The 22,564-nt window shown below is 41.1% G+C and overlaps 1 protein-coding gene across 5 annotated transcripts in view; it reads right to left on the bottom strand.

The window, feature by feature from the left end:
• Nucleotides 1–2,831: 2,831 nt before the first annotated feature.
• Nucleotides 2,832–22,564, bottom strand: part of Bend6 (BEN domain containing 6) — a 59,799-nt gene continuing 40,066 nt past the window's right edge. For 2 of the 5 annotated variants that reach the window (XM_035452525.1, XM_027386922.2), the window contains 4 exons: nt 15,960–16,180; nt 14,026–14,218; nt 13,063–13,199; nt 2,832–4,164 (listed from right to left, as the gene is read on the bottom strand). In XM_035452525.1, the coding sequence (XP_035308416.1) occupies nt 13,072–13,199; nt 14,026–14,218; nt 15,960–16,180 (542 nt within the window). In that variant the 3' untranslated portion in view covers nt 2,832–4,164; nt 13,063–13,071. Of the gene's footprint in view, nt 4,165–10,540; nt 10,564–13,062; nt 13,200–14,025; nt 14,219–15,959; nt 16,181–22,564 lie in introns of those variants that run through there. The other 3 variants (XM_027386924.2, XM_035452526.1, XM_027386925.2) reach the window with 3 other exon arrangements.

Raw genomic sequence — 22,564 nt, 5'->3', positions numbered from 1 at the left:
TTTTTTACTGGTGTTGTTATTGTTGCTAGGCAATGTATTGCCATTCTTATCACATTTAGATCATCATTCCTTAGCCCAATGTTTTCCTTTCTTGCATTTAGGGCATATACAGGAACTCATTGATTCTGAGCATTCATTTGTTATAAGGTCAATTTACATTGTTTCCTTAAGTGGCCAACAGCTGGAATTGAAAGATTTTGCTGACATTTGTCTTTGAACAGCATAGGTTTCAAAAAGTTCTGTTTCCCCGCCCCTCTATGTTTGTAGGTCCCCATATTTCTACAAGACTTCAGAAAGTCCCTAACATTGCCCACCTCTCCAGGAGGTCTGATTAATTCCTTGGCAATCTTTATTGGCATTATCAAAAGCAGCTGTTTTAATAATGTTAGGGTCCTGAGGAATTCCCACATAAGACCACCACCCACGTATGCAATCAACAAGAACATTTATTATTCCAGAGTGCTGGGACCTGCCATCCAACACAAAGGCAAGATGTTGAAGTCCGGAGAGGGAAGTGTGGGCTTCTTTTAAGCACTGCTAAGGGGGAGTCGTAAGGCGGTTCGATCATTTTGAATATGATTTGCTCAAGCAAGTGGCAATCATATTGTTCTGATTGGCCAGGACTAGTCAGGGGCTGGTCAGAGCTACAGTTTTCCATTTTGGAGCAGGCCTAGACAAGTCTCAGGCTTTGTCCTTTTTTGGATATTACTTTGAGCTGTTTATGACTTTGGCCCCCAGTCCTCCTCATCCTTGCTGTTTCGGGTGTTGGAGATTGATTGTCCTTTGTTGGTGGATCTTCCTCAGAGACTACTTGTCTAATCTCAGGAAACTGAAATCTGAAAATGAGGTCTGATCTGAGGGCAGACTGAGCAGCCTGTTATGGCTCCTGTTCAGTCCTTTCAAATAATAACTCTTGAATTTATTCCTCTTTTACTTGTTTCTCAATAGCATCTTTGGATCTCCCAATGGAATCAGCATAAGGCTCAGAGGGACTTTGTATGATTCTAATATAACTAGACCCGAAGTCCACTTGCCCATCAATTTCCATCCAAGCAGCCATAGCTGTGTTCCTAACATGTGGGAGGGTGTTAGGAGATATACTACGATCTGTTGATACCCATCTACCAGTCCCATGTCAGCTTCTCATACGTTATATTTTCAGTATCACTCCTTAGTCCTAGCTGTCGAACTTTTGAAGGGGCTTCATCTGTAAACCACATTTGCCGTTGAAGAAATTGGGAAGGGCTGAGAACCATTTCAGCAATTATATAAAACTCATTTTGTATTATTGTTCCAACCAAAAAGATATTCACCACAATATGGAGCAGTGGGTCTAAAAGAAGCACGAGCCTTTTAAAAATATTTCATTATATCTGTGTCTAATCCCTCATAAACATTTTGATTTCGTTGACATTGCACTAGAAATACCAAGCATAGTTCAGGAGGAATTGGTAAAATATTTCATTTTCTCTGCTCTGCCGTAGCTTGTCTAGGTTGTAAGTTTAGCATTTACATAGACGCTCCTAAATCCTCACCAGGAAGTGAAGGGAATTCAAGATTAGATTGATTATCAAATTCCCCATCCCATGCCTTCAGGGTCATTTCCGGGCAATGGAGGATCCACATCTAAAGTGGCTCCAATAAGGAGGTTGAAGGCATTGCCCAGCATAGATGTTGGTGGCTCTGCTTTTACTTCCTAATTTTCCTGATATTTTGGGGGGTGGATGTCTTCATTTTTGCCTCTTTTACTAATTTGAAGGTTTGATCATCCAGTTTTTATTCACTCACGGACTTAGTCATTCTTGCTCACGATTAACATCCCCTTTATCTTCCTTACGTATTTTTGATAATAGTCTGATTTAATGGCCAAGTGACTCAAAATCAAACAGCGATTTTCCCCCACCCCACTCCCTTTATACGCCTTTTCAATATTCCTACAGGCTCCATCCCAATACTTCTTCATCTAAATTTCTTGTAGGGAGACGGCCTACAGAACCGCAGCTGCTTTGATTCTGGAATGTTGGCTTTAATCTGCCCTTTGTCGTTAGCGCCTTCTGTTTGAAATACGCAAACCATGTCTAAGAGTTTCCCAAAGGTGCAAAGCCTATGCACAACTTGGTTAGGAAAATCCCAGCAAACCGTGGTATTTCTTGATCGAGAATTTACAATTGGCATTGTCACTTTGAGAGGCTTAGGTAAGATGTTTTGGGCTATAGAAATGAACTTGCTAAAGATGTAAATTGGATAACAATAAAAAAGTCCTTTGCTAAGGGAGAGTGTCTCAGTCCTCAGAGACTGAGACCCCCTGCAGCTGGAAAGGCTAAAATTGAGTGTCCTTAGAGCGCCTCTGCCTTCTTTGCACAGACCTGTGTGAACACACACCCATTCTACAGCAGTTCCTTCTTCTGGAAGCCAGAGATTGTAATTATAAATAACTTGCAAGCAGGCCAATAATTGTGATTTTGGTATTTGTGCTCATTCTTTTTTTTTAAAAAACAATGATACAAAAGCTCGACATAAGGCAAAGCCTTCCCTAGACTCTGCCCCTTTATTCTCACTCACCTCCCTCTTTGAGGGTTCCAACTCTGTTATCTTTGTAGCCAGCTTTATGTCTCTATTTGGGTGACACTTGTTTATCACTATAGAGGTAGCAGGACCTGAGAGAATGGTGCCAATAAATGAGGTGGAGTTCATCTCATGCAATAGTCAACTTTATTCAGAGCATCAGACAATTTATACTCCAAGGGTTAAGAAAGGTTAAAAGAGTAAAATTTGTTTTGCCCTGAAAATAATACATTATGAAGAAACAAAAAGAACAATAAGAAAGTGCATTAGTTTTTAATGGAGTTTAATTTTATTTAATTAAAAGTAGCAAATGTTGCATAATTTATTTCATTGAGAATATCTGTTTTGTACAACCGCACTGTTACCAAGCAATGTTTAGAGAGAGTATTCTCTGGGTCCACTGCACTGCACCTTAGGAATTCCCCTTTCCAGGCTTCAACATCACTTTACACATTCAAGAAGCAGAGTTTTGCCAGACATGGTGGCACACACCTTCAATCCCAGCATTTGGAAGGCAGAGGCAGGCAGATCTCCAAGTTCAAGGCTAACCTGGTCTACAGAGTTTGTTCCAGAACAGCCAGAGCCACACAGAGAAACCCTGCCTCGAAAGAAAAAGAAAGGAAGGAAGGAAGGAAGGAAGGAAGGAAGGAAGGAAGGAAGGAAAGAAAGAAGGAAAGACAGCTTCACATTGCAAAGTAATCAGGTGATCTGCCATCAAGTGAAAAGTCTTTGAAGAATATTTTATCTTTTGTTGATTTACAAAATGACTTTTTTCTGTGCCATTATTAAACAGCATTTTTAAAATTTATTTTCCTTCTGTTACAGTGGAAATAAACATGTTAAAATTAAGCAGTTTAGCATCACAGCTGATCAAACACGATGTAATATGTCCTACGTGCACTTTAGGTGATTCTGATGTTTAACAGTATTGAGAGTCATGTCTGCTCCACAAAGAGCCCATTCTAAAAATCGGGGCATCATTTTAACAAACAAAAATGGGATTTGGGGCTTTTAGGATTTTGTTGGCATAGTTTAATACTGAAAAGACTTTTACATATATATATTTTTTCCATTATCCTGTTTCACTTTAATGTTACATCATCATTACTTGGTTAGACTTGGTTATCATCCCTTAGGCTCTCTTTACTCCTTTTGTATTTGTAAAAATGTATTATTTCCATTGTATTTTTACCAAGCATGTGCTTGATGAATGTAAAAAAAAAACCCAAACAAACAGCACAGTAATTATACACATGTTTGGGGAGGGCATTGACCAATATGGAGGGTAGATGTTTTTGTTGCTATGATAAGGGCTTATATTATCTTAAGTTGGTTGTACAGGGAAGTATTTGGGGCTGTGAGAAATGCATATTTCCAAAGAAATCATGTTGCATGCTTGTTTGACAGACATTCTCTGTTTTGATGCATCACTAGTGGTTAGTATGGACTCTGCATGCAGCTTCTTCAGCCAGTCCTTTTGCCCCACCAGGAAAGCCATGGGCACTACAGATGCCGTACAGATGGTCTCTGATGTGTCTCAGATTCTCCAGCAAAATCCAATGCTTGACATGAGACCAAACATGCTTTATTTTAAGATACCTGTACAAACAAAGAAGCAAATTTCAAAGAGGTGCAAATACGGGCTAAAGATAAGAACTATTGTTATTGAGATGTGCTGTGAATTGTTTTATAATTTAATTTAGAGGAATTCCAGCATGGAAAACAGTTAAAATATTTTATATTAATTTTCATTTGAGATGATTAAATCGTATTGGCTAAATTTTAAAACAAGGTAAAATGATCCCCCTATACCAATGAAGCATTTAATAAAAATTATCAACGATTCTGTATAACATTCTTCAGTAATGTTTATTGGTTGCTTGTTAGCTGTCGGTTCCCCAAACCTGGTTTACCTGATTCAAAACCCAGTGGAGAAGGAAGCAGGTAGGTGACCTTCAGATCCTCACCCCGCCCCCTCCAAATCCAACCTTCCAGTCTCCCCCCGGCTCCATAGCAGACCATCCTCTGTGGTCGCCCCTTCCTCTCTGCCCCCACCTCCAGCAGATCACATGTATCTTCTCCTACAGCCTCCCTTACCACTCCATCCCTTTTCGTCCAAGTCCCTCAGGCATTCCCTGGAGACCTGCTGGCCTCTCCAGGGAAGCAGGCAGATCTTCAGATCTTCTCTCTCCCTCCTCTCCTCCAATCCAATCCCCAGTCTAATGCCCAGCTCTGTAGCAGACTCCCCCCCTCCCCCCGGGGGACTAAACAGATCCTGGTGGTACACCCTGCTCTTTCTCCTGTAGACCCCTTTAGGCCACCCTCTTCTAGTCCATCCCCATCCCTAAATGTCAGCTCTTAATACAAGAAACATCTTCTAAGCAGAGCCCCAGAGGCTGTTATTGTTTTGTTTAAAAAGAAGAAAAGAGAAATTTCTGAGACAGACATAAGACTATAAGTTTATTATAAGGCCCGGTAGAATGGGGAGGCTAAGAAGAGGAACAGGGTAATGGCTGACCACCATGGCCGGTCGCCATAGAGAGACAGAGCGGGGAAACAGAGACGGGAGAGCACACAGAGAGAGAGAGAGACGGGGGAGAGAGAGAGAGAGAGTAAAGGGGCATGGCTGTCCATGCAGCCTGCTGGCAAGTCTCTGTTATTCTTTAATCATTGATTCAGGTAAAATCTTATCCTTCTCAAGAACTCTGATGCTTTTGACGACTGATAGTCTTGCCAGCTTAAAGCAAAACAGATTCCAGTAACAGGTATTTTAGGGTTTATCTATGTAAAGATAGGAAAGTCTAAGATGTATGAAGGTCTGAGAATGTAGTTACGAAGGCCTGAGGATATAAAGGCTTAAATGGTGATAAAATGAGTTGAGACATTAAAAAAGAATAAAATATGTTCCTGATTTCTCTATTTCTCATGCTACTGTTCATAGTAAAGTTCAACAATACCACTATAGGATAATAACTACAAGGTCAAGATTAAGATGCTTTTCATTGTCCTACAAAAATCTGTCTGTTTTTAAAATGGTAATGCTTTTAGCCAAGTTGCTTCTAACATGAATATGCTGCTAATGTGTCTAATACTTATATTTCCACAAACTCTAAGGATTCTTGTAAGTTCCAGGGAGCCGAATCAGATCCAAACAGGTCAGATTCACTCCAGGTAATATTCAACCTTTCCCCTGTCCCAAATTCCCTTCACTCATCTTGGGACTCCTTGGGAACCCCTCCCTCATCTTACAATCTTCCCCTCAAGTGACAGGACCTAAGAAAAATTTTTTTCTAAACTCAACCTTGTCTTCTGCTCTGTCAACATCTTGCCAGGTCTAAGAGGCGCCAGGGAGTTCCATACAGCCTGGACTGCAATGAAACAACCAGCTTCCCCAGGACGTGGCAGCACCCCAACCTTCTCGGGTCCCCCAAAGATGGTCAACGCCCCCCACGTCAGCAGGAAGCAGTCTTAAGAATTCGACGCCCTTATTCCTTAACCTGCCATGTCTAAACACCCCACCTTTTTTTAATAATAAGTAGAGGTGGGAATGAAAGGTTCAGGCATTATGCTGGCCTGCCCCTGTTACCTGGTGGAATCCACTCAGGCAATACCCTGGTCAGCCCAAGGTTCCATGGGAAAGAAGTCTGCACGCAGGTGCAGAGGACCCCTTTAAAAGATAGGCCCCTGCCCCTTTACTCTCTCTCTCTCTCTCCCCCTGTCTCTCTCTCTCTCTGTGTGCTCTCCCGTCTCTGTTTCCCCGCTCTGTCTCTCTATGGCGACCGGCCATGGCGGTCAGCCATTACCCTGTTCCTCTTCTTAGCCTCCCCATTCTACCGGGCCTTATAATAAACTTATAGTCTTATGTCTGTCTCAGAAATTTCTCTTTTCTTCTTTTTAAACAAAACAATAACAGAGGCTATACCTGGCAGGATCTCAGAAGCATTCCCTACCTGGCAACTCACAGCCACCAAACTCTCGTAAGAAACAGAAGGGGCAACCAAAACCAAGAAGCAAAACAACCACCCAACAAAGACAAGACCAGATATCAGTACCTAGAATTACAATCACCCCAAACCCAGATGCCTAGCCCCTAGTGTAAAAACACAATCAATTATAGCCAACACAGTGTGTCTCCACTACAGGCCAGCAATCCTACCACAGCAGGCCCTGAATATTCCAACATAGCTGAAGCACAAGAAAAAGACCTTAAAATAGCCAGTGTAAATAACAGGAAAGCAACTATCATTGGTTGTTTATCTCTCTCAGTATCAATGGACTCAATTCCCCAATAAAAAGACACAGACTAACAGAGTGGATGTGAAAAAAGATTCATCTGATGCATGCAGGAAACACACCTCAACATCATGGATAGACATTACCTCAGGGTGAAGGTTGGAAAAAAATATTCCAAGCAAATGGACCTAAGAAGCAAGTTGGTATAGCCATTTTAATATCTGACAAAATTGACTTCAAAATAAAACTAATCAGAAGAGATAGGGAAGGAAAAATCCACTAAGAGGATGTTGAAATTCTTAACATCTGTACACCAAACACAAGGGTACTGTTGGGGGTATAACAGAAACACTAATATAACTTAAGTCACATACTGACCCTCACACGGTGATAATGACAAATATCTCATTCTTGCCAACACACAAGTCATCCAGACAGAAACTAAACAGAAAAATGAAGGCGCTGACACAATAAAACCAATGGGCCTAACAAATATTTACAGAATATATTTCCCAAACACAAAATAATATACCTTTTTCTTGGCAGCTCATGAGACTTTTTCAAAAATTAGCCAGATACTTAGAAAGAAAGCAAGTCCCAACAGATACAAGAAAATTGAAATAACACCTTGTATCCTATCTGAACCACTATGGATTAAAGCTGAACATCAATAGAAAAAAACAGAAACCTTACAAAGCCATGGAAACTAAACAACTCTCTATTGAATGAAAAATGGGTCTAGACAGAAATTAAGAAAAAAAACTTTTTGAATTGAATGAAAATGAAAACATACCCAGACTTATAGGACACGATGGAAGTGGTTCTAAGAGGCACATTCATTGCACTAAATGTCTACATTAAAAAGTTGAAGGGGCTAGGCAGTGGTGGCGCACACATTTAATCCCAGCACTCAGGAGGCAGAAGCAGGTGGATCTCTGTGAGTTTGAGACCAGCTTGGTCTTACAGAGTGAGTTCTAGGACAGCCAGGGATACATAGAGAAACCCTATCTTGAAAAAACAAAGCAAAATACCACCACCACCATAATAAATTAACACAGAAAAATCAGTAGCCTTCCTATGTACAAATGACAAATGGACTGCAGAAAAAAAATCAGGGAAACAATACCTTTCACAATATCCTTAAATAAAATACAAAATATCTTGGGGTAACTTTAATCATGCAAGTAAAAGATTGTATGATTAAAAACTTTAAGATAGGGGCTGGAGAGATGGGTCAGTGGTCAAGAGCACTGGCTGCTCTTGTAGAGGCCCTGAGTTCAATTCCCAACCCCCACATGGCAGCTCACATCTGTCTATAACTCAGTTCCAGGGGATCTGACATCCTCACACCAATGCACATAAAATAAAGTTAAATAAATTAAAAAAACTTTAAGACACTGAAGAAATTGAAAGATGGAAAGATTCCTCATGCTCATTGATCAGTAGGATTAATATTGTGAAAATGGCCATCCTACCAAAAGTAATTTACAGATTCAATGCAATCCCATCAAAATTACAGCACAATTCTTCACAGATCTTGAAAGGACAATTTTCAGCTTCATGTGAAAACATTAAAAAAAAACAACAACAGGGTAGTTAAAACACTCCTAAATGATAAAAGAACTGCTGGAGATATCACCATCCCTGATATCAAGTTGCACTACAGATCTATAGTAATAAAGACAAAATAGTATTGATATAAAGACAGACATGTTGATCAGTGGTATAGAATTGAAGACCCAGAAATAAGTTCGTACACCTATGGACACCTGAAAGAAGCCAGAAATACACATTGGCTAAACGATGGCATCCTCAACAAATGGTGCTGGTCAAAATTGATATCTGTATGTAGAAGAATGCAAATAGACTTTCAACCTGCACTAAACTCAACTCTGGATGGATCAAAGGCCTCAATATAAAACCAGATACACTGAACCTGATAGAAGAGAAAGTGGGGGAATAACCTTGAACTCATTGGCCCAGGAGAAGACTTTTTGAATAGAACGCTGTTGGCATAGGTGCTAAGATCAATAATTATTCAATAGGATCTCATGAAGCTGAAAAGATATGGAGACAGCCTAGGTGTCCAACAGGTGACTGAATGAAGAAAATATTTTTTTTTACATGCATAAGCTTTCTTCACCTGTAAGAAGAATGAACTTGTGATGTTTCCAGAAAGGGTGAAACTGCAGGCAATGCATGCTTTTTTCCTATGCATAATCCAGATTTCAATTCATACATGTGCATATATGTACATATTTATATATGGGACACGAGAGTAGACAGATTATAGTAATCTGGAAGGAAGAGTGAAAGAGGTGGGGAGCAATAGAATATATGTGCCATGGAAGGAAACAGAAAGGGGGAGTGTTTGTGGGGAAAAGGGCACAGCAAGAGGGGAGAGGGATTATATGGGAGGGCAGAGAAAAGGTATGAAAATGTTACAGTTAAACCCATTTCTTTGTATGCTCATCATGAAATTAATTTTTAAAACACAGAAAAAGTTGAAGTTCATGAAGTCAAGTGGCTTTCCAAAGTCCATAGAACAGACTTTCCAACCAGATACCCTGCCCCCAAACCAATAGTTGTGATGGTTGATTTTATGTCAACAATTGTATACCTTTAATAGATCAAATTTCTGCTTAAGTGCTTCCTTGAATGTATTTTTATATTATAGTAAAACTTAAATTAGTACTTGAATAAAGCCGGATATCCCCTACTATTTGAGTGCAGCCTCTTCCGAATAGTTGAAAGCCTTTAAAGACTGATGTCCTCTGAGGAAGAAGAAATTTTGCCTCTAAGTGGCCTTCAACTCTGACTCAAACATCAACTCTTCCCTGGTCTCCACCCAACCAGCCTGCATTTTCAGCTTGATATCCTACAACTGAATGAACACACTTGAGAGACTCTCCCCTCCCCGACTCTCTCTACATATAAATACAATTGATATATATCCTATTGGTTCTGTTTCTCCAGAGAGCTGTGTGCTACAGTTTGACCCAGTGTTGCCCATTCTGGTGGCTTGTTCTCACTGTGTTGAGATGGTGGGACCTTCATGAGGTGGTCTTAGTGGAGGGAGGTTACATCATCGGGGTACCACTCTTGGAAGGGTTTCACTCTGCTCTTTTTGACCTGTAAGTTCACTGTTAGAGAAGGGTCTGGTCCTGAATTCCTGGCTTCCTGTCCTGAATGTGATGTTCTCTCTTCTGTGTGATATCCCACTACTTTAACAACACTCACCATGAGGTCCTCACCAGAGTGAACACATAGGCTGTCCAGATCTTAGAGTTTCATCCTATAGAATCATGAGCTAAAGAAAACTCCCTTTACACGTCACTCCCTATGCACTAATTTTGTTTCTTTAACAGGACCCCAGACCTTAGCATGATTGACTCTGTGATGGGAGCACCATTCAGGCTGTGAACTCAGTGTATAGACAGCACCACCTGCCAAAATGAAAATAAAGACCTAATGCACTTAAGTCCATAGTTATGGGAAAGTCTCTAAATGTATTAACTTTGCTTTTTGGCCTCTGTAGCTCTGCTTCTGGCTAACTGTTCTTGTTAACTCAAGTATGTCAACTCAGGGCATGGTTTTTGTGCTTAAAAGCTTACCCCAAGAGAAAGACTCAGTGCCACACTGGGGGATCCCAAATACCCAGTATAGTCTCCAGCAGGGTAATAAAGACTTTCTCTTGGCTTAAACACATGTCTGAGCAGTCTCCTCTGGTGGGCTCCCCAGAACAGTTACCATAATTGAAATGAACTGAAACAAAAAGAAAAGCTGATATGAATGCTGTCTAGTGGTCACTAGACATGGGACCATGACAATTCATTTTATTTCTTCAGGTTTTAGTATCATTATTTCCAAAATAATGAGACCACATTGAACTAGGGTTTCTTAGCTTCAGTGATGATGTGGGTGGGTCTTTGCTGGGTAGACTAAGGGGGTGAGAGGCTTTACTATGAATTGCAGGCTGTTTGGTGGCACTGCTCGATTGCTAAATGCCAGTAATAGTACCCAGATATGAAAGCCAAACGACTTTCAGACACTTCTAAACATCTTCTGGTGGTAGCAAGAGAACAAAATAACCTATGACCCTCTTTTTAAACAACACTATATGAAATCATCGTTGTTATAACATAAGCATAAAGAAATGTTCAGATAGAGACAGACAGCTTTGAGAATTTCAGGAGAGAAGTCTTAGGCCTTTCGATGGTACAGGAGTGATAGCCTAAGACTCTTCAGTCCTTAGAAATCAAACCTTAGCTCACGAAAGAAACAAATGAGAAGAACTAGGAAAGGATATAAAGACTGCATCTATGAGTTCTTAGCAATTCTCAAGGAAGCTGCTAGAGGGCACCCATGGGATGAAAACAGACAGTTTTCAAAAGGAGACAGGGATTTAGCTCTTCCTCTCAAAGAAAGGAAACTTAGCTGGAAAGTAGCTGTCTTTTCAAATCTTATCAACTAAGACAACCTGAGCTCTGTTCTGGGAGCCAGGCACAGCCACATGGAGATAATGGTTGCTGTTAGGCTCTGGGATGCCTAGGAATTATAGACATCTGAATCTCTCTGGTGATGAGAATGTCAGCAAAGTCATTGTATTAGTGTTCCCCAGAGGAACAAAACTGATAGAATGTGTGTACAGAGAGAGAGAGAGAGGGAGAGAGAGAGAGAGATTAGAAATTAGAATTTCTAATTAGATTTACAGGCTGTGGTCCAGCTAAGAGAGAAATTAGAATGGTTTACAGGCTGTGGTCCAGCTAGTTCAATGGCTGTTCCATCTATGATGGTGGCTGGCTCAGCTGGTCTTTAGTATACACTGGAATCCCAAAAAAGTAGACTCTAATAATGCCAATAAAAAGACGACATGTCATTGAGAGTGAGGGCAAGCAGGCAAAGAGCTCCCTTCTTCCATGTCCTTTACATAGGCTGCCAGCAGAAGGTGTGGCCCTGATAATTGAGTGTTAGTTAATTCCAGATGTGGTCAAGTTTACAGCCAAGAATAGCCACCACAGTCATTTTCCTGAAGAATACTTTGGGTGTTGGGGTGTGAGGCAAGGCAGGGTTATGGTTTGCCTAAGTAAATGTGGCTCCTGTGAGTTAAATGACCCAGCAGAGAAAATTACAGAGGCATTCCAGTAGATGGTGCTGTGGCTAACTCAGCAAGCCAAAAACATCTGGTGTGATCCTTTCTCCCAGAAGCAAGCATCTTTTCCCAAGTCTTCAGGACATAATTTGAATGACTTCAAATGAAGGCTATCTCCTGCTGTAAACAAAGTTTCCATTCAAGTGCTGATTTCCAATTCTGACTCAAAATACACATTCCTTCCTAGTCTGAGCAACTTGGGATCACACACACACACACACACACACACACACACACACACACACACACACACACACACACACGGCCTAGGCAAAGGAGGCAAAAGAACAGATTTTCTTCATCGATAAACAGTCACTTATTTCAATTTTTTGAGACAAGGTCTTGCCTTAAAGCCCAGCATAGTATAGCACTATATAGCCCAGGCTAGCCTAAAACTTAAGAGCCTCCTGTTTGTTGGATTACAGGCACAAACCACTATGTCCTACTCCTTTGGTTTGATTTGAACTAATGCCGACCAAGGTGACTTAATCACACTATTATTCTCAAGCATAATCAGAACTGATCTAAAAATCTTCTAATGTTCATTTGCTTTGGTGGCTGCTATAGTCACCTATAGTCTGTTGTGTCTTTGCTTGTTAGTTTATGGTATTAAAACGTAATAGAGTAGGGCATAAAAATACCTTATGGAATTCTGAAATATAATAATGTGCTCCAAAAGAGAGCCATATGAATCTGAAGAGCTGGGTATGTAGCATTTAGAGGAAACTTGGTCATTATACACCAGGCCAGTGAGTTAAAGGTCTTGTCTCCTGGTTGGTGCTTTTGGGAGATGTTAGGAACTCTGGGAGTCTGGGCCTCATGGAAGCTCTCCTGATTATTGAGTCAATGCCTGACTTAAAAAAAAAAACCCACTAAATTATAACAACTGATTTTAATATCTACCAATACCTATCCCAATATCAGGGATGGTCAGGGAAAGAGACACTTTATGACAGAACTCAGCACTTCCCAAATTTCGATCCCTCCCCTGTCCTCCTCATACCCAAAAGGGCACCGAGTAGCATGTCACAGGCTACTAGTCCCCCCTAGCTGAGTGTCCACAGATAACAGCAGAACAGAGTTTGAAGAGCATGAACACTTGAAAGACATACCATTAGGAGCTACTTAATATCCTGAGAGTGAAGAGTTTTGCTCACATTTGGCTTCTTGGTGCAGTTATTCAGTTTTTGTCCTATCATCCTTCTGATTGAAATATCATCCGAGCTGGGAAATACTTGTTTGGTTATTCCTGTAAAAGATCACAGCAGCACACAAGAGCACTTTGTGAGGAGTTTTCGTCATGTGAACTGAGGCAAAATTTAGTTTTGTCTCAGATTTACAGAAGTAGCCCAATTGTCATGGCATATTTAATCAGATGAATACACTCAGGATTTGAAAGCTAACAGACAGGCTAACAGACAAGCGATACTATAAACACGTCATGCATCCTTGTCTTCCTATGACATCATTCGGCTTTAAGTCTTCTACTTGCTATGAATTTCATGTTTTTTGCTCCAAGCTGTCATGGATTGATTTTTATTCATTTCTAACATTAGTCAAAACAAATTGATCTCTTGTTAACTAAGAAATGGTACACAAAGAGCTTGGTCAGAGACGCTCAAAACCAAAACAAAGCAAAAACTGGAAAAGGTAGATCATTGTTTTTAAGGCAGACTACTAATTTTAAAAGTATGTGGTTAAAGAGATCTCTTTCTAGAAACAAACAATACATGGAGGATATAATTAAGAAAGAGAAGATGACACAAATTGTAACTGAAATTTTAAAATAGTGACGTTGCTGTTTTCTGAAGCTTTGAATTTTATTAATTTAAACTTCTCAGTTATAGACACTTTCTCTTTCTTTCTTTCTTTCCTTTGAAAATAGGTCTCATGCAGCCTAGGCTGGCTGTTGACTTTGCTATGCAGCCAGAATGATATCGAATTCCTGGTCCTCCCACCTCCACCTCTCAAGTGTTGGAATGACAAGGATGCCCCATCATGCCTAGATTCAATGACCATTTTAATAATAATTAAAAAACCTGTCTTGTGAAAATATAATGCAATGAAATTATCACCTATGATTTCTTGAACTTCATTCTGATTCATAGCTGGTTTTACAACTTTGTCTCTTGAAGTAGAGGATTTTGCCCCAGTCAGACTGTGTGTGGCCATGTATTCATTTGTGTAAAGCACTTGCATTAAATCATTAATAAATTTCTGAGGCTTGCTCTTATTACAACGGGCAATCTGCCATTTTTCAATCTTGAACTAAAAAATAAAAAAAAATGATAACTGAGATTAGAAAAAGAGATGATACCTGGAGAAATAAAAGTGCTAATTAAGACATACCACAAAACATCTGCACTCTTTAAGGTGGTATTTTGTAATTTAGTACGTATTTTACATTTTAGATAAAGGACTTAGTGATATTTGAAATGTTTGTTGGCTTTATGAGGTATTTGCTTGGAATATATGCAAATTTTTCTTGGGTCATCTAAACGTGATGCCTTAAGATCAACCCTATTTTATGTTTGGAGAATCATGGCTCTCAGAAGATGCCCCCTCCTAATCTCTGGTTCCTGTGGATACGTTACCCCACTGGAGATGTACAAATGTACATACAAATGTAGTGAAAGTTAAGCATTTTGAGATGGAAGATTATTCTGGATCAGACAGGTTGTCTCATGGAGTCCTTAAAAACAGATGATGGGGGTAGAAGAGGGGGCCAAAAAAAAAAAAAGATTGGGGGAAAGACGTGAAGGGAGAGGCTTGACTGTGAGATGGTGGATGGAGCCCTGAGCCCGGTGTGAAGTGAGATGGTGGATGGAGCCCTGAGCCCGGTGTGAAGTGAGATGGAGGATGGAGCCCTGAGCCTGGTGTGAAGTGAGATGGCGGATGGAGCCCTGAGCCTGGTGTGAAGTGAGATGGAGGATGGAGCCTTGAGCCCGGTGTGAAGTGAGATGGTGGATGGAGTCCTGAGCCTGGTGTGAAGTGAGATGGTGGATGGAGCCCTGAGCCTGGTGTGAAGTGAGATGGAGGATGGAGCCCTGAGCCAGGTGTGAAGTGAGATGGAGGATGGAGCCCTGAGCCTGGTGTGAAGTGAGATGGTGGATGGAGTCCTGAGCCTGGTGTGAAGTGAGATGGTGGATGGAGCCCTGAGCCCGGTGTGAAGTGAGACGGTGGATGGAGCCCTGAGCCCGGTGTGAAGTGAGATGGTGGATGGAAGATGGAGCCCTAAGCCAAGCACTAGAGGTTTTAGAAACATGGATGACCAATCTGCAGTCAGGAAGAAAACAGGACATTCATTTCTACAGCCACTAGAATCCAAATTCTACAATAGTGACTTAAACAAATGGGAAACAGACCCTTTTCTAGAGTCTCCCATAAAGGGTGTTGCTGCTTGCACATTGATTTCATACCGCTGAGCCCTGTTTTGGATTCTGGATTTCAGAACTCTGAGAAAACAAATCCGCGTGTAAAATCACTAAGTTTGTGGTAATCTGTCGCATAGCAACAGGAAATTATATACAAACATTCAGATACTCTGATATTCGCTCACTCGTTCATTACCACCTTGGAAGAGCTATTTTCTTAGGCTTATACCTGGTTTTAACACAAGTTTTACATTTTTAGTTTTGGTTTCTTGATCAGGAAAAACATAAATCACTGTGCGCATGAAGCATGCGAGGCCACACTTCTCTCAGTGACACAAAGATTTGCCTTTAGTATATAAGTCTACTTCCATAACTGGTGCACAAATTTTGTAGTTCAAAAGCTGTACTTACTCCCAGTATTTGCTTTTTAATGTTTCTAAATTTGGTGTCTGTTTCACAAATATTAACTCTCATTGTTAAAATAAAAAGATTCTTTGTTGTAGGGGTCTAATTCTTTGTTGTCAGGACCTAAATCTGCCTTGACGTATCCCCATGAGACCCCACTGCTTAACCCTTCTTTTGGTTTTTGTGTCCGGCTGTTTTCAGAGAACTAGAGGGGTATTATTCCAACCAACCTGCTTCTCACCAGGAGGCTGCTCTTCCTCAGCCTTCAGGGAACTTGGGGAGCTGGAGCTAGAGTTGGAATTACTGCACAGAGAGGCAAAGGAGTCTGGGGAGGAGTTGTTCGTTGCTCTCCAGAGAGTAGACGCAGGTGTGGACACGGCTCCTCCACCCTTAAGCAGGGTCTCTGCCATTCCAACCAGTTCTTCAAACTGGGTGACTGCCTGTGGTAACACTAAAATGGCAAGAGGAAGTAGCATTTTATGAACACATGAGTAGCAGTGGCATTTGCACATTTTTAATGTGTGTGCTGCAAAGGTGTTTAGAGTATTTTGGTTGGTAATGAGTTTTGAAACGCTTGTTATATTTGAATGTCTACGCATTACTTTGGATTAAAATCCATGTTTCAGCCGGGCGTTGGTAGCGCAAGCCTTTAATCCCAGCACTCTGGAGACAGAGGCAGGAGGATCCCTGTCTTGAAAAACAAAACAAAACAAAACAAAACAAACAAAAAAGTCAAAAATTAAAATCCATGTTTCAGCCGGGCGTTGGTAGCGCAAGCCTTTAATCCCAGCACTCTGGAGACAGAGGCAGGAGGATCCCTGTCTTGAAAAACAAAACAAAACAAAACAAAACAAACAAAAAAGTCAAAAACAATGTTTCAAAGGTCTAACTGCTAGGGCATTGACACTCTCATGTAGAGACACAATTAATATCATTATCAGTCACATCCTAAAGGCCCACAGTAGGCAATATAAGTGCCAGATATAATTAACCCCGGATTTTTAAAAAATTGTGCCGGGCGTTGGTGGCACACGCCTTTAATCCCAGCACTCGGGAGGCAGAGGCAGGCAGATCTCTGTGAGTTCGAGACCAGACTGGTCCCCAGAGAGAGTGTCAGGATAGGCTCCAAAGATAAATTCTATCAAACTAACAAACTTGTAGTGTTGTAACTCAAACCTATGTTGTCAAATATTAAAGATGAGTTTTGGAGTTCAGCTGAATTACTCTGTTTCTTATTTGGTTTTGAGAATTTACATATCCCCAAGTTTCATGCAGCCATGTAAACTAGTCTTCTTGCTATAGCTTTTTTTGCTTTCTAAGGACAAATAGCTTGTTGTTGGAGCTGGAAGAGACGTTGAACTCTGCACAATTTAATTCCTCACTCAGTGGTTGAGGGTGCTGCTTGTTATAGAGAGAAAGACTCCGAACTCATTTTGGGGGAGCATTCTTATTAAGCATATCATTGAACTAGAACTCTCACGACAACTGAGGATATATTCAAACCAGCACATGAGCACTATGTTAACAGGAAATTTTTTAAAATAAATTTATTTATTTAGCTAGTTTACATACATCCTGGCCACAGTTTCCCTTCCCTTCTCTCCTCCCAGTTCCTCCGCATTCCCCCTGGCCCCACCCCCATTCCACTCCTCCTCCATTTCTGTTTTAGAAAGGGCAGTTCTCTCATGAATATCAACCACATATGGCAAGTTGCATCAAGCTGCAGTGAGACTAAGCACCTCCCTATGTATTAAGGCTGGGCAAGGCCACCCAGTATGAGGAGTAGGGTCCCAAAGGCAACAGGAAATTTAATAAGGAAAATCACCTTGCTTGTTCTTTCAGTAAGTGCATTAAGCACTCCCTATGTGCTACCACTTAATCAATCAGCAATAACTCATTGAACAAGGCACACCCTTGGATATTCCTAAACTGACAGGAGTGTCTGCTAATGGTGGTGCATCCTTGAGAATATACCTAAGAGTTTATGCTAATGAGGTCACTGGGAGTGGAGCCTTCCATACCCTGTAGTCTGAAGTAGAGGCTGGGCACAGACAGAATATTCCTTTCACAAGACAGAGACAGTGTTCAAACACATGGACAATCAATCAACTTATCATACATAATGAGACTTCAAGAGGTTGGACATCAGAGCTCCAGGGAGCTTCCTAAAGGTCAATATCTTATGCACAGTCACAGTGTCACCAAGTGTCTTTTACAACTTTCTGTTTGGTAGCTTAGACTCTGCCCTATTTCTCTTTGTAGTCTTCTTTGTATCCCCACCTTCTGAAATAAATACAGCTGCTGCTACAATTGGTTTCAATGAATTTTGTGAGTTTTTTTCTATCAAATTATCAAAGGTGATGATGATTTGGGGAAGATTATCAAATTTGCAGTTGGTGTCAGAAGTCTTGGACAATTTGCCATTCTGAAGGCTAACTTGTAGACCCAAGGAAATGAAAATGTCTAAGTGCCATCAAGAGGAAGGAATAAGGTATGTTGTGGCTTTCAAATGAAACACCACTGAAGGTTCCTTTGTTGAATGCCTGGACCCCAGTTAGTTGTAGGAACTTTAGGAGGTGGTCTAGCTGGAGGAAGAGGCCCTACAGCACATGCCTGTGAACAGTCTACCTGGTCCATGGTTCCTGCTTTACTCTCTCTGCTTCCTGTTTGTTCTAGCATGAGCAGCTTCTCCACACAACACACTCTGTCACTCTAGGTTCAGAAACAGAACCAGATGCCCACAACTTAACTCTCTCAAACTATGTGCCAAAGGAAACCTCTCCTTCATTAAGCTGAGTCTGTTAGGTATGTCAGAGGAACAGTAAAGGCAATTAGTACAGGGATTTGACCTAATCCAGAACAGGGATGACTCACAGGGAGGACTCAATTCAAGACTGAGCTGAGAGCTGGAGGTGAAGAAGGAATTAAATAGTCACAGAGCAGGAGAAAGGTCATCAGAGGCAGAGGTACACACGCTCCACACTTGAAGACCCAAAGGCCAAAGCTGGGATGCAGAGAAATGGAAATCCAAACATGAAGCGAGGCTTCAAGGATCTTTACCTGTTTCTCTAACACAAAGCTTGTACATATTTACCAGCATATGTCTTTCTTGTGTCTACTTTCTTATCTCTGCTGGTGTTCACTATTGGACATAATTAGAACCATGCCGACACACAGCCTCTCCTTAAGGCTGCTGGGTGAATGCTTTGCCTGTTTCATTAGCTCTTCTCGGAACACATGGATTTTGAAGTCTAGTTTACATAGTCAAAAGAAGAAATGAAGTAAGCAGAGGGGATGAGTTTGAGCCAGAGAGTTCTTCCTGAACTTGTAAAAAAAAAAAAAAAAACAAAACCAAAAAACCCTTGCTTCAGCATTTCTGTTTCCTTTAGACAGAGACAAGCTTTGTTCTAGAACTCGACACAAGCAGCTTCAAAAATATACCCTCTGTTTGCATTTTAATCTTTTGTCCTGAATAATAGTCTAAAATTCATTCACACTGTGTGTATAAAAATTACTTTTTCTTGCTAACTAATATTCCACTACTCTGTAGTTTATACTCTGAGATGAATCATCAATTCACCTATTGACAAATTCTTTGTCATGCGAAGGCACAATTGTGATGATTCCCTAACACTTTAACATTTGAAAGGCTTCTTCTTTTTTTTTTTTTCTTTGTGGATGAACTTGCTTCCTGCTCTTCTTTATTAGAAGGCCCTGACAAGCCCAGAACATACATTTCATATGTGTCTCTGATTATGGTGATGCTGAAGAATCCCAAGAGCAAAACAGGGTCACCAGGTACAAATCTTTTCAAGACTCAGATCACACTGCTAAACTATTCAGCAGAAAGATTTTTCTAACTTATACATTCATCAGTCATAAAAGCCCCTTTCCTTGAATGTCACAGTTTTAGTACAGTTTAAGCTATAACTGTTAAGAAGTTAAAGATATGTGTTTGATTTTTGATTATCTGAAATTCTTTCCTAAATAGGTGTCAGACTATTGGAAGACATTGCTGTTTGGTAGAGGTCACTGTCTACTATGGCCTGGCAGCTTTCTCTAAGCTCAGCAATACAGAAACTCACTCCCTCCCTCCCTCCCCCCTCCTTCCCTCCCTCCCTCCCTCCCTCCCTCCCTCCCTCCCTCCCTCCCTCCTTCCCTCCTCCCCAGCAAAGCTTCCTGCTCTCTACCCAGCCTTATCTGGAGGATTTCTCTTGGCCCAGGATACCTGACTTATCTCAAGGGTGACCCTTGATACAATTCCCTGCAAACCTCTTCCCCTGATGACACACATGGTAATTAGGCAAGTGCTCTAGCCATTTTGATAGAACCCTACCTACTGCCACATACAAAGCCTTGTGATAGGAGTCTGCCACTTAACGAAAATTAGGGTTTGTCCCCAGGCTCCCCAGTCTTATATATTCTTTATATTCTGGAATACAGTGTAGCTGATTCACTGAAGTCTCTCTCCCAGGGGGCTGTCTCTATTTATGCTCATGGGCCAGTACAAAGTTTTCTGTCGCTGCTATTGCCTCTTGTCCTCTCTTGACCTGGTGGCCAGCAGGCTGAGAGGGAGGAAGGACCCCCTCACATCAGACCATGGGATACTAGTGTTTTTGTTGTGCTTTACTTTACTTTGTTATGATATAGAGTCTCATGTAGCCCTGACTGGCCTCATGCTTACCATGTAGCTGAGGTTGGACTTAAACCAACCGTTTTTTTTTTCTTGTCTCAATTTTCCAAGTGTTGGGATTTATAGGTAAGCAATAGCTGCTCAACTTTTTTCCCTTTGCTTTCATTTGTTAAGAACTGACAGGGCTTTTAGAGAATGCTTATAAGAATTAGTGCAGCAGTTCTCAAACTGTGGGTCACAATCCCTTTGGGGGTTGAATGAACCTTTCACAGGGATCACCAAAGACCATCAGAAAACACACATATTTATATTATGATTCATAACAGTAGCAAAATTACAGTTATGAAGTAGCAATGGAAATAATTTTATGGTTGGGGGTCACCACAAAGTGAGGAACTGTATTGAAACATCAGGAAGGTTGGGAATCACCAATTTAGTGCATGTGTGTTAGCTATTATTACTAACTCCTTTAAATTATTAGGCATTTTAACATTTTATTTGTATTAATTCAGGCTGTGTTTTGCATACCTTGAAGGTTTGGTCCCCAGATGATTCACTGAAGTCTCTCTCCCAGGGGGCTGTCTCTATTTATGCTCATGGGCCAGTCATTGAGGTGGTGACTGGATCATGCAAGTTCTACCCTTGTCAAGCATTAACCTACACGTGGAGTCCTAAGATTTCTTTTAAAGATTTACTTAAAAATTTTTAAGTGTGTGTAAGGGCGTGTCTATGTGAGTCTCTGCCACAAGTTTGGCTGCCCGAGGAAGCCGGAAAAGGGAGCTGAGTCCCTTGAAGGTAAGTTCAGGTGGAGGTGAGGTGGCTGACATGGGTGCTGAGAACTAAACTCTGGTCTTCTGAAAGAGCAAACAGTAAGAAATTTTATCTGCTGAGTCATCCCTCCATCCCAGGGTTTGTAAGTTGGCATCATTGAGAGGTAGAAGAAATGGTTAGAGATGGGGTCTAGGTGAAGTAGGTCACTCTGGGGTGCTCTTGAGGACTGTATCTTGTCTTGGTCCCCTTCTATTTCTTTGCCGGTGTATGACAAGCAACTTGGTTCTTCCATGCCCTCTGCCATGGTGTTTTACCTCATTGTGACCCAGAAACAGCAGATCCAGATAACCATGGCTGGAGACCTCTGAAACTAATCGGACATTTGTTCTCAGGTATTCAGTCACAGAGACAAAAGGAGCAAAGCACACATACAAACACTCTCCTTGAGTTTATATCTCACTGTTATCATGCCTTAAACACACACACAAAGCAGAGTGCAGAGTGTGCCTACTGTTGAGGCTGGAGTTGAGCCTGGCCTGGCCATACAGGAAGACCCATTTCTAAATAAACAGATTTGAAGAGAGTGTTAAGTGGTGCAGCATGGGCCTTACATGAAAAGCTCTGAGCTTGACCCTTGGTGCTGCAACTAAAGAAATATGATGAAAATGTGCATACAGAGTTTTATTATTTTATTGTTTGTTTATTTAAAAATTTTTATTCATTTTACATACCAATCACACTTCCCCCTCCTTCCGTTCCTCCCACTCGCCCCCCCATCCACTCCTCAGAGAGGGTAAGGCCCCATGAGTCTTTCAGAGTGATAAGTTTTCCTAGGTGACCACTACATTCTTCTGTCTAAATATGAATGTGAACTTCTGCACATAAGCCTCAAGAATATGTTTCTGTCTGTTATAGTTACCAAGCCTCTGCGACATTCCAACTGTCCCATGTTTGGTCTGTAGGAAGCTCCTCCAGCTGCCACCTTCGTACTGTTTCTGCCAGACTTCCTTGCTCCCTGCTCTGACATTCAAGAACGGTTTTCTCCCTGATGCTCTCAGAAAGTCTCCTGGTGTGTTTACAACACCTAGAACTGACCTTTCCATGAGAAACTCTGGGGCTTTTAGTGGGAGGTAATATCCCAGGACCACATCTGGGTATTAGAAACATCTGCCTCTGGGTTCGTGTTTCCAGGTCCACACAAAGATAATATTAGAAAATATCTACTACTGTTAGGTTAGTTATTTTTAGACAGAATTTTGCTATGTAGCCCAGGTTGGCCCTGAACACAGTGTACTGCTTGGGACTGCCTCAAACTCAGAATCCTCTTTAGCTTCCTCAGGTCCTAAGATTTTAAATGTATACCACTGCAAACAGATGAGACTATTTAGTAAAAAAGGGTTTATTTTGATTACTTTTTAAATGAGTGTGTTT

This window comes from Cricetulus griseus, assembly GCF_003668045.3.
Source record: "Cricetulus griseus strain 17A/GY chromosome 1 unlocalized genomic scaffold, alternate assembly CriGri-PICRH-1.0 chr1_1, whole genome shotgun sequence".
Taxonomy (NCBI): domain Eukaryota; kingdom Metazoa; phylum Chordata; class Mammalia; order Rodentia; family Cricetidae; genus Cricetulus; species Cricetulus griseus.
This window is presented reverse-complemented; position numbering and strand designations above follow the sequence as displayed.